This window comes from Spermophilus citellus, assembly GCF_964194105.1.
Source record: "Spermophilus citellus genome assembly, chromosome: 4".
NCBI classification, from domain to species: Eukaryota; Metazoa; Chordata; class Mammalia; order Rodentia; family Sciuridae; genus Spermophilus; species Spermophilus citellus.
The window spans coordinates 53,737,896-53,750,243 of record NC_138185.1 but is presented as its reverse complement, the minus strand read 5'-3'; the positions used below and the strand labels follow the sequence as shown (position 1 = coordinate 53,750,243).

Genomic DNA, 12,348 nt, shown 5'->3' with positions numbered 1-12,348 from the left:
GGTGTGACTTCCTACAGCCCCATGGGTGGAGCTATGTTCACCTATTCCTTTGAAATATAACCCCTTGCCCTGTTTAGGATAGACTGTTTCATGGAAGTGCCTTGTGTGTGTCCCCTACTCTTACTGTGCCCTTGTGTGTGGCCTACCTACATGTCAGTCAACCTGCTGACAGTGGACATCATGAAGATAGACTCAGCCCCCTGAAACCTGACCCCTTGCCTCATTTGAATAGCTTCTCCCCAATAAAAGGGGTCAGCCCGAGCGCGCTCTCTCTCTCTCTCTCTCTCTCTCTCTCTCTCTTCCTGTGGACCCTTAAGGTCAGAGGAGCCGTCACAGTGTCCCCAAAGAAAAAGGTATTTGTGTCTCTTTGTGGTTATTTCCTGCAGCCCAATTAGCCTAGTTCACCTGAAGTGACCCCTGAGCCTTTTAGTCGTGAACAGAAACCCGACAGATATATATCTTGGTTTATTCATTTATAACCACTGCATAGTGTTCCATGGTGTGACTTTTACTTCTCCATTCTTCTGCTGGTGTATATTTAGGTTGTTTTTCCCTACTTAAGAAATTCCTGAAAGCACATTCCTATATCAGGCTCCCTATGCATGTGTGCAAGGGTCTGTCCAGTATGAGCTTAGATGAGGACTTATAGGCACAATGCAGCCTTGCCATAGAAGCCAAAATGCTCTCCTACTTACACTAGTTCCACCAGCAGCAACAACTGACAGTTCTCGTTGCTCTACATTCTTGCCAACTCTTGATGCTAATGCCTTTACATGTTTGCCAATCTGATAGATGTGAAATGGTATCTCGTTATTGCCTTAAGCTGTTGTGCTGCCGTAACTCCCAGTGAGGCTGAGCATCTTTTCTGCTTATTGGCCATTTGGATCACCTCTTTTGAATTCTCTCTTCATATACTTCCACATTTTACCTGACATTTCTCTTTTTCACATTGACTTATAATTTTTAAAATACCTTATGCACTAATTGGTTTGTTATACTACTTTTCCTGGTCTATTACTGGTTTTTAATTGTTAGGATATCCTTATTTATATAGAATTTTTATTTTAATGTATCAATCCCTTCCTTTTTGTATTAGCTTCTATCAGGCCTTTTAACACTATCTGGAATTTACTGTTGTGGAGTGTGAGGTGAGAATCCAATTGTTTCTCCATATGGAGAGTTGGTTCTCCAGCACCATTAAATAAGTGGTCCATGTTTTCCCATCCCTTTGTAATACTTCTGCTCACATATACAGGTTCCCCTACATGTTTGGTTGAGTCCATTCCACTAAGGGGCTGGACAATCACTGGGCCAGTGCTGAGCTGCTAGGATTGCCATAGCTTCCCTTCTTACTCTTCTTTTTCAGACTTGTTTGAGGTATTCTTGGACCTCATGCTTCCATATAGAATTCCATATGAATTCTAAAGTTCCTCTGTGTATTTCATATTCCACATGTAATCCAGTTGGGTCTTAAACAGAATTACACTGAATTAGCAGATTAATTTAGGAGTAACTATGATATTTAATCCTTCCATACATGAACATAATGCATCTCTTTTTTACCCTTAATATTTCCTTTAAATGTTTTATAATTTTCAGGGGCTGGGAATGTAGCTAAGTGGTAGAGTGCATGCCTTGCATGCACAAGGCTCTGGGTTCAATCACTAGCAACATTAAAGCTTAAAGATTTCTTTTTTAATTAAATTTTCTCCATAAATCTCCTTTTTATTTTAGATTTATTCCTAAGTATCTTATAGCTTTTATACTAAAATTAATTACAATTTGTTTTATCTTTTCAGATAAAAGTTGCTGTTATACAGGTAGCTCATGTTGATCTAGCAGCACACTCAACTTTCCTTTTAGTTCTAATAGTTTATATTTCCTTGGATTATCCAAGTAGTTTAGTTATGTGATCTGTCAATAATGACATTTGACTCTTCCAAATTTTTATTCCTGTTTTTTCTTTCTCCCTACCCTATTTTTTGGCATTATATGGAATGCTGGCTAGAGGAGGCAAAGAGTAGCTAGCTTGCCTTATTTCCAAAAGATGCATGTTTTTAATATTTATTTTTTAGTTGCAGTTGGACTTCATACCTTTATTTTATATATTTTTTATGTGGTGATAAAGGATCGAACCCAGGGCCTCTCACATGCTAGGCCAGCTCTCTACCATTGAGCCACAACCCCAGCTCCATGATGCATTTTTTTAATGGGAAAGATCCAGAGACTGTATCAGACTCTGAAAAAAAATCTATGATTCAAAAAAAAAAAAGTGAATAACCACTGGTCTAAATTATCTTTGGACCATGTTAGATAAACTGAGTCAAATTATCAGTTGTGTAAAATAGTCAAGCAAGAACTCAGAGCCCAGCCACAATGATGGAGGGGAAACCAGTGCTGTGATTCAGGCAGGTACAGAGCATAATACTAATTGCTCATCAAGGATTTGGAAAGTCACACAAAGGAGATCTCAGACCAAAGAATACAGCAAGAGACAAAGAGCAGGGAGTGCAATTGTCAGAGGTGACACAGGCTTACCGTGTGAACACAAACAGCTTCCCTCCCTTGCTTTACCCCCATTTACTCATCTATAAATCAAAGGTAATAACGTCTACATCTTATTTATGAGTCACAAATTCTCCTGGTTGAAAAAAGGCAATAAGCTTTTTAAAGAGTTCTTATTGAGTGGGTAGAGGTTGGAAAGCTCCAGGCCTTTTCCACATTAGCAGTGCACTTAGAGGTGGGGACAGAAAGCCAGTTTGGGAATAAAGAGTAATAGGCCTCCCTTGAGTAATCATGCCCAGGCCTTTGAAACAGCTCCTATCCCCAACAAAGTAATCCTTCAGTTTGTGAATGTCCCAGTGACCCCACCAACACCATGCCTGCCTACCAAGCTGAGTGACCAGACTGTAAGAGTCCACCTTGACTGCACTGAGCAGAGCTGGGGAAACCCTCAGAGACACCTTGGAATGTTCTCAGTACAGGGTTACATGGGGGGGGGGGGGGCTTCTCACCCACAGGCAAAATCAAGAGAGCAGACTTTATGAGAAAGCAACTTAATCTAACAGTTGATTCAAAGGCCTTGCATGATCAGGGAGGGGCTGGACAGTTTTATTTCTGGGGACAGAAATTTCAAGGGAGGGTTGACTGCGCCTCTCTGCCTGTCTCTTGCAATACCCAAGTTATAGTTCAACTTCAGCGCCCCTCTTCTCTTTTAATTATGGGAACCCAAAATCCAAGCACTTTGTAATTTACCATGCAGTTTAAGAGTCACTTGTAGCTGAAGACAAATTGCTAGGCCACCTAGGCAGAGCAGCAGAGTGTGGCAGGAGCACCCAGAGCCCTTAAGCAAACAGGAGGAGTGCCTTCTACAGCCTGGACAATCAGCCAGGGAGATTTGAAAGCTATAGAAAGGAACAGACAGTGCTACCCAAGGCAAAATCTTAAATCACAGGCTATTTGAGGAGACCTGAGGGGCCAAAAAAAAAATTTTTTTTAAAGACATACAAAAGATGTGAGTATGTTTTTTCAGATAAAACTCTGAACCACCTTGTGAAGTTAACTTGAAAACGCAGAATCTACCCTTCCAAGAGGTCTTATACTCCACACTAGCAGTGTCAACACCCAACTTGGGATGAGGGAGAAATGTTAGATCAGGGTTGCACCACACTTTGCTGGTGTCTGTCACGGATAACGATGAAACTAAATTTAACATGGCCTGGCACCAAGTTGGAGTTATGAGGCAGTGCTTCCTTGTCACTTCACTTGCTCCTCTTGAGTGTGTAGTTCCTAGATGTGTTAACTGCACTGAGCGGTCCCCTGGTGGGACTGCACACTTCAGCCTGCTGAGGTCCTCCACGGGCCATAAATTCGGATCAGCCCACCCCATCAGCCTTTTGTGGGGTTACAACAGAAAAAAAGGGGGACTGCCTTGAGAGTCCCTTCCTGCCCAAGGCTCAGCCTTTCTTATTAAATGAAGATAGGGATAGCTTGAGGCTGAGGGCAGGGGTACTTCTGCCTCTCTGAACAACGTTACTTCCAAACATTGGGTCTTCCAAATAACATTGGTTAGTTCCAATACCTGCATTCAGTGTGCACTTGTCACCATCCCTAAGCATATGCTCAAGTCAGGGAAATGACTTCCCTAAGGTCACACAGCTAGAATGCAGGCAGATGGCAAAAACAAAACAACCCTCTGGGCTTAGAAAGGTTTGACTCGCAGCCCCCAACCCCGCCTCCAACCCCCGGGCTATGCTACTGGGTCTTACCCTGCCCGGGAAATCTTCCTGAAAGAGACTTGGCTCCCGCGCAGGTACCAGGACACCCTGCCTCCCAGAGCTCGCGGATACGGGGAAAGCGAGTCCCCGAAAGACGCCTGGCCACGCGCATGACACCTACTGAGTGTCTGGCTTCCCGAGCGCGAGAACCAGGCCCAGAGTCCCGCGCCGCCCGTCGAGGGCAGGGGGGTCCGAGCGAAGGCCATAAAGGGCTGGCTGGGTGGGCAATGAAGACAGCGCCGGTGAGCAGAGTGCGACGCTCCAGAGAGCTCCCTAGTGCCGCGCTGACGGGCAGGTGTCCGTGCGGGGCCCGCTTCCGAGGCGACACTCCCGAGCGCCAGAGCTGGGCGGCACTGCCAGGGAACCCGCGTCCAGCTCTGCCGAATTGCATGGGCAGCTTACCCGAGCCACCTGGTCCTCTCCGAAGGGTGTCCCACGCGCCGCACTCCCGGGCGACTCCCGGCGGGACGCCCCCACCACCCTCCCAAACGCGCCGGCCAAGCAGTCCCGGACGCCTTCCCACGCGGCGCCACGGGCCGGGCAGGCGACAGAGGCGCCCCTTCGCCCGTGCCCGCCAGCCGCCGGGAAAGTTTTCGGCGCGCTGGGCTGGCCGCACTCACCTGGCCCAAGTTGAGGTAGCCGTGCGCGGCGGCCACGCGGTCCGCGGCGGCCGGGCCGCCCAGCACTTGCACTGCCCAGTGGTTGGTGTAGACGGGACGCGGCGGCGGCGGCGCGGAGCAGGCGGCGGGCAGCGCGAGCAGCAGCAGCCAGCGCCAGGGGCGCAGTGCGAGCGGCCGGAGCCCTGGTCCGTCGGCGCCCCTTGCGCCTCCTGCGCCCGCGGCGGCGGCGGTGGCGGCGGCCCGGGGAGGCGGCCGGGGCCCGGGCGCAGGCGGCGCGCGCGGAGGCATGGCAGCGGCAGGCTCGCGCGGCGCCCGAGCGGCGAGTGCGCCGGGGGGTGGGGTGCCGCCTTTTAAAGCCGCTCCGCGCCGGGGAAGCGCCGCCGCCGCCGCCGCCGCCGCCGCCGCCGCGGGCGGGAGCGAGGGAGGAGGAGGCGGCCGCCGCGCGTTCCCGCCCGCGCGGCCCGGTGGCGCCCCTGGGCCCTCGCTCGTTCGGCCGGGCGCCGGAGCCTGCGTCCAGTCCCGGGGCTGGGCGCAGAGGAGGCCCGAAACGCCCCCCACCGGGGGAACTTCTCCGCAGACTTTTGGGGCTCTAAGCACACTGGTCTGCCCCGAGCGGAAGCCTTGTCCCCGCGAGTTCTGCTGCGAGCCGGGAAGGTCTTTGGGACATCTCAGGTGAGTTCCCCATTCCCCAAGGAGTTTCCGCTGATGCCTTCCCAGGGATCGCGCACCGGAGGCAGAACTCACCTGGCTTTGGTTCCCCCAGGCCAGGCAGCCTTGCCCACCTGACCACCGGAGAGTGGGCTTGCCGTGTGCAGGGTCCTAAGAAAAAGGCTTCCCCGAAAGCACTGAGGTGTCCCAGGACCCGGCCTGATTGAAGGGGCACATTGAATTGGGGAAAGGCATAGCCTATTAGCAGCATTCAGCTAGTTTATAGAACTCACCCAGAGAGGCAGACTGTTCTGGTGAATCTCTAGACTGACCACGGAGCATCTGTGTGATCTTGGGCAAGTTATCGTCCTTGTTGAGTAGGCACACCATCTGCAAAATAGTGGTAACTGTGGTTTCTACCCCATATGGCTGTTATGAGGATGGCATCGGCTCTTGCCATGCAATCAGCTGTGATAAATATTTGCTTTGATGAGCCCAGGGCCTGCCACCACGTGGAAGGTAGTCCCTAGATTGTGTATACTCTTAAAAAGCACCCATTGAGCTGGGACTAGTCAGTGAGAAAGTGAGTTGAATCATTCTCAACCTCCTGCCTGGAGCAGCCTGATATCCAGTAGATAATTATTTGGAGAACCCTGGAGAATTATGGAAGTGTTCACACTAAGAACAAGTAATGATGAGAGGTGAGGATGGCTGCAAGATCTCTTATTCCTCCCAGGACCTGTTGGTCCCAACTGACTCCACACAGAATGCAAACCTTCAGCCTGATTAATACAGAAGGGGAAATAAAACAAAATCAAAAAAGGTAGAGAAGGCCTTGAGGTGGGAAAGAAACTGCTTATCTAATGCTCAGATTCCAGGAGCAGTCTCTTTGGTTATAGTGCTATGCATAATTCACTTGCTTGAGTCTGTGGCTTGGCAGGTGGAGGTGGTGTACCAGGGGCAAGAGAGGGTAGGGAGAGGGCAGGATCTGTAGAGATGGCTACCTGAGGGCCTTTCCAGTCTCCCTTTTAGGAGTCCTTGGGTTTCATAACCCACATGATTCATCCTTTCTGCAGGCATGAGTCACTCTAATGGAGGTGGGAGAACAGGAGGCGTGGTGGGAGGCCCAACCCGGACAAGCCATATCCATGTTCACAAGGGCCCCTTGGAACCTGAGGATCCATATCCCACATGGCCTTCCCTTTTTTTGCACCAGATATACTTTCTCTCCCCTGGCCAAGATGGGGCAGTTCCCTGGGAAATCACTCCAGAGCTGCCCACACTGCAGAATACAGGTCCCTTGTGTCACAGCCTGGTTGCTCACTGAACACTGCCCATTGGAAAGACCCAAGGCCCTAACACAAACTGGCTAGTGCTAGAGGAGAAGGCCACACCTGTTGGGCAGAAACAATATTCAGGGGCTAGGGTTGTCGATTAATGGTAAAGCATTTGCGTAGCAAGCGTGAGGTGCTGGGTTCAATCTTCTGCACCACATAAAAAATAAATAAATCAAATAAAGGTATTGTGTCTAACTACAAAGAAAAAAAGAAATAATACTCAGAACCCTTAGCTTGGCCTGTCTTTACCCAGTGTTCCCCTGACTGCCCAGTCTCTGGCCCACAGAGAAGGGACACTAGACTGAATCAGAGGTGGAATTAGAAGCCTTTCTCTGTCAGCAAACCCTCCCCGTGATATGTGTCACTATAGCCCTTATTGGCCAGCCTGTCTCTTGGACTTATTCCACTCCCGTGTTATACTTCTTCAAGTGTGTGGTCTGCTTCAAGATATTGCACACTGTGCATAATCTAAGTGATTATGAAGCAACTCATGTCTCTCAAGAGAGTACCCCCATGAGAACAGTGATTTTGACAGGATGAGATAAGAGTTTTTCCATAATAATTTGGTAGATTAAGGGAGTCAGCCTACTGAACTGAGGAGACTAAAATGCATCTGAAATTTTTATTTGCAGGGATCTGAATTTATTTTATCAACAAGTCTGGTCCTTTGGGGGCTAAACTTTCCATTTATCATGGAAATACCTGGGCCATAGCTTGGCTCCAAAATTGTAGGAAGACCAGCTTCCCAAAATGAACATCCTAAATCAAATCGCCTCCTCTGAGTTTCCTATTGATTTATACAGTGACAGGATTAACTCAATCATAGGTGAACCAACCCTTTGCATTGTGATAAGATCTGTAATAAAACTTGGCTCGTCTTCCTGCAGGGAGGGGATTTATTATTCACTTGAGCTCCCGCTCTCCAGATGGCCCTGGCCATCCTGCTCAGTTCTGGGGCCAGGGGAGCCTACTCTTTTCCTGGATAAAGGTCAGCCAGACTGAGAAGGGACAGACATGGACCAGAAAGGTGACTGGAGCCTAGCTGTATCTCAGAAGTTAGAAAATGTTAATAGAGAGACGTGATACTTATACAGCATCTTTTCAAACCAGAAGGTAGGAGTCTTCACCAGGAGTGTTAGAACTGTGTTCTTGTGCCCATGGCTGACCCTTTTACAGAAATTACAGGATTGCCCAACCTGGACCCAGCATCACCCATTCAGCCAAGACCAGTGGAGAGCAGAAGACTTTGCTCTGCCTTGTGGGGGTGTTTTGAAACAGAATTTGATTCAGAATTACCTCCGCTTAGGCAATAGACAGTTGACTGACATGTTGCAGTTTGGAGAATGTGCTAGGTGCAGCAGCCAGGGTGGTATTTTTTTGAAGAGTGTCTGATAGGCATCACCTTTAGGATATCAGAGAAGAGCATGCATTCAGAACCCAGCTTCACCATGCTCCTTACTTGTGTTCAACCTCAGGTGAGTTAAGCACTTCTGTGTCCTCTGCTATCAATGGCAGTGATGTTGCTGTCCTTATGCAGGGGCTCTGTGAGGATAATAGGAGCTGACTGACACAGAGCCCCTAACCCAGAACTTGGTGCCAGCAAACATTTCAGAAATGGGAGCAGCAGTGACCACTGCCCCAGCTGGGCACCTGGAACTCCCCTGTGGGATGGAGTGGCTGGGACTATGTGCTGTGTCTTTCTGCGATGCTCACAGGCATCTCTGTGTACTGTCCTCCATCCAGGCTAAATCTCTCCGCCTTTAATGTCCTGAAGTCCAGAAACATCTTTCAATTGGTGTTTTGCATTCACCACTGACTGGGATTGAAATGGAGTTCTCCAGGGAGGGTTTGTGTTTGCTTCTGCCAGTGATGTGGTGGCACCAGCTTTCGGGACCCCTTGAGGACCACTTGTAGAGTGAGACCTCAGGCTGAGAACCAGCTTCGGGTTCCAGTGATTCGTGCAGGGATTTCCTCCCTAATTCTCTCCCCCTCCACCAGGGTGAAGGAGGAGGCCAGACCGTTTCTTACCATCCCTCTCTTTGTAGTGGGTTTATTTCTCATTTTCTTCTACACTGAGAGTGTAGCTTTTCATTGTCCCAGCTTTATTGAGGGGGTCTCCTGTGACACTCCCATTCTTAGACAGTTTTTTTTTTCTTTCTTAGTGATACATTAAATAATGATGTACTTTCCAATCAAGAGTATCTCAAGTTTGATGTCCTAGTATCAATGCCTTCAAAACATATCACAGTAAAGATACCTACTGAACTCACTCAAATGTATTTGCCTTTTTTATTTTAACCCCTTGTGGCATCTATTAACATCCTGCAGAAAAGATACAAGGACTACCCTGCACTCCCTTTGGGGGGAAGATGTGACCATCTGGGTGGGGTGCAGACGGCATGGAGCAGCTTTCCCCCCACTCTCTGCCTCTCTGGTTAGACTCTCCCTTTATATTTAGATCCTAATTGTCTTAAGAGAGAGGCTGTAAAAACTGCTTTTCCTGTGAAACAGTTTTCCTGGATCTAGCAATCATGTTTCTCAGCATTCTTTTCATAAACTCCCAAGTAGAAATTTAGTGTCAAACAGGGAATTTAGGAGCAAAACACTGAAACTCCCTGAGGAGCTCTTCCTCATTAAGAATGAGAGCTTTTCAATTTATCTGATTTCCTTTTTTGCCTTGACTTCCAGGATGCTCTGGGCCACAGATGACAGAAAAGCACAACTGTTTATTTTCTCCCTCTTGTAACAGCTGAGATGCCTTTGGTCACAAAATACTAGAATGCCCAACTAAAAGGAACACAAACAACAAATACAATTCATTGTTTCACAAACAGGAATTTGGTGGTAGGTGGCTCTAGAGTTGTTCATTCAGCAGTTCCAGAGATCCCAGGACTGAGGATGGCTCTTATTCACTTCGTCAAGCTTTCTCCTTCGGTTCCTAGATGACCGCTGCAAATTAAAGCATCACGTTCTCTCTAGACAGCCCCAAAGGAAGAAAGGGAGGAAGCCGCTGCTCGGACATTCCCCACTTTCCCCTATCTCTTGAACGTCTCTCATCTCCCTAGCAAAGAGACACCCAGAACCCCCAACCATTTCCTCTCAAGCTCCACTGACGAAAACTGGGTCCTAGATCCTTACTCTGCAACCAAGTAATGATTGACAGTGGGCACAGGGTTACCCAGGTTGCTTTGGATCCATTTTGCTTTTTCCCTGGGGAAACATTCCCCTGAGCACGTTTGCTACCCGCAATGGCACAAACCCAGGATTCTGTTAGCAGGAGGCAGCTCCAGGCAGGCTGCTGGGGGTCCCCAGTGGGTCTGCCGCCTCCCCTTCTCTGCTTCCGTTGTATCACTTTCATATAGATCCTGAGAGGCACACCGCAGACTTCCATCAAATATTTACTGAAAGAAAGGAAGGGAGAGAAGAGGGCAGTATGGGGGTGCAGAAGGACAGAGGAAGGGGGTGTCGGGGCAAGTGGGGTGAGGCAGAAGAAGAGGCTGGGAGTGGGGGATTCACAGTCAGAAGCAGGAGTCAGAAACACTCCTTCCTACTAAAGAATGGTTTTGACAAGCTGGATGGATAGACAAGGGGAAGAGCCCATCACAGAGGAACTGCCAAGATGCAGTGTAAAGGACATGGCTGGGCGGGTGGGCTTGGGCAGCCCCTGCTCCAGGGCTAGTTCCTGTGGATCCCATAGTGCCCCTCTCTCCCTGGGGAGACAAAGGCCAGAAGGCTTGAGCACCTGGTGCTTCATCTCCTGCCCGGTCAGCATCTCTACTGGGCTGCCTAAGGCAGTCGCCAACACGGAGCGCCTGTTTCCCTGCAAGACCCCCCACTGTAGTTTGAATGTGTCCCCCATTGTGTCCTGTTAAGAGGGTGGAAACTTAATGTGACTCTGGTGCTTAGAGGTGGGGCCTTTGGGAGGTTATTAGGATTAGGGAAGGTCACCAGGGTGGAGCCCCCAGCATGGAATCCTGCTGACTTTTTAAGAAGAGGAAAACAGACACACCTGTGTGCTCCCTCCTTCTCACCATGGGTTGCCCTGTGCCATCTTGGGATTATGCCAACACAAAGACCATCACCTGATGTGGGCTCTTGACCTTGCACCTCCAGAACCATCAGTCAAAACAAACCTCTTTTCTTCATAAAGTCACCAAGCCTTGAGTGTTTTATTATAGTAAAGCAAGACAGGATAATAGTCATCCTTTGTCCTGTCCCAGTTTTTCCCATCCCAGTAAATGCTGTTTCTGTCCTTCTATTGTTCAGGCCAAAGGTCATTTTTGATGCTGCCCCCTTTACCCATGTCTGTGCTCTCAGTGAATCCAGTTGTTTCTACATTCAAATCCATTCATCATTATACAAAGTGCATGTATGAAGACTTGAATTGGGTGTCAACATACCCTATACACAAACAGAGATATGAAAAATTGTGATATAGATGTGTATTAAGAATTGTAATGCAAAAAAGTACATGTATAATGACATAAATTGACATGAACATACTTTATATACAGAGATATGAAAATTTGTGCTGTATATGTGTAATAAGGATTGTAATGCATGCCACTATTGTTGGTATTTAAAAAAAATAAAATCAATTAAAAAATAAACCAAAAAAAATCATTCAGAGTCTGACTACTTCTCCTCATGCCCACCACTACCACCCTGGGCCAAGTCACCTCACCTGTCACTTAGTGCAACTTAATAGCCTCCTAATTGGTGTTTCTATTCTGCCTTGCCCTCTTTAATCAATCCTTAATACACAGGATCATGTGCAACAGAAGTCAGATCAGGTACTTCCTTGGCCCAAAATTTCTTCCACAGCTTCTAGTCTCATACAGAGAAAAATCCCAGCCCTTACATTGCTCCAAAGTTCCCACCTGGTGTATGTCCCCCACCACACACCATGCACACACAATGGAGCCTGTCAGATGCTAGAAAAGAATTGAACTGGATGCTCAAGGCTTCCTGGAGGAAGTGACTTTTAAGCTGAGCTTGAAGAAATAAACAGGAAATAGCTAGATAAGTGGTCCATCAGTCAGGTCCAACTAGGAAAACAGAAATCACACTTAAATATTTATGGTGGGGGAAATCGATGACTCAAGCAACCCAAGAATAGCCTAGTCTCTCTCTCTCCTGATTGGAGATGATCAGGCAGAGTGCCCAGGAGCAGTACCAGCATGTGCAAAGGCCCTGAGGCAGGAGGAAACTTGGTGTGGTGGAAGGACTAGAGGGGAGGCAGAGGGAAGGAGCATTGAAAATGAAGGGAGGGTGGTGGGATTGGGGACAAGAGGAGTTGTCAGAGGACAGGCTGTTACAGCTTTGTCAGCCTTGGCAAGAATTTGGACTCCATCCTGAGAGGAATGGAAAGCAGAGAAGGGACTCTCACGTGCCCCAACCAGGCAGGCCTCTGTGACTCTCAAACCTGTGTCTGCAGGCTCACTTTATTTTGAAGGTCACACCTTG

At 48.3% G+C, this 12,348-nt stretch overlaps 2 protein-coding genes across 3 annotated transcripts in view; one reads left to right on the top strand and one right to left on the bottom strand.

The window, feature by feature from the left end:
* Positions 1–5,303, bottom strand: part of PCSK6 (proprotein convertase subtilisin/kexin type 6) — a 189,365-nt gene extending 184,062 nt beyond the window's left edge. For both annotated transcript variants that reach the window (XM_081291142.1, XM_081291143.1), the window contains exon 1: positions 4,898–5,303. In XM_081291142.1, coding sequence (XP_081147268.1) covers positions 4,898–5,185 — 288 coding nt within the window. In that variant the 5' untranslated portion in view covers positions 5,186–5,303. The remainder of the gene's footprint in view (positions 1–4,897) is intronic.
* On the top strand, positions 5,184–10,377 carry LOC308647186 (uncharacterized protein; the record flags this gene model as incomplete). Its single annotated transcript, XM_081291150.1, has 2 exons — positions 5,184–5,569; positions 9,571–10,377. 2 exons carry the CDS (start codon positions 5,184–5,186, stop codon positions 9,626–9,628), a joined length of 444 nt encoding a protein of 147 aa, XP_081147276.1. The 3' UTR covers positions 9,629–10,377.
* Positions 10,378–12,348: the final 1,971 nt, after the last annotated feature.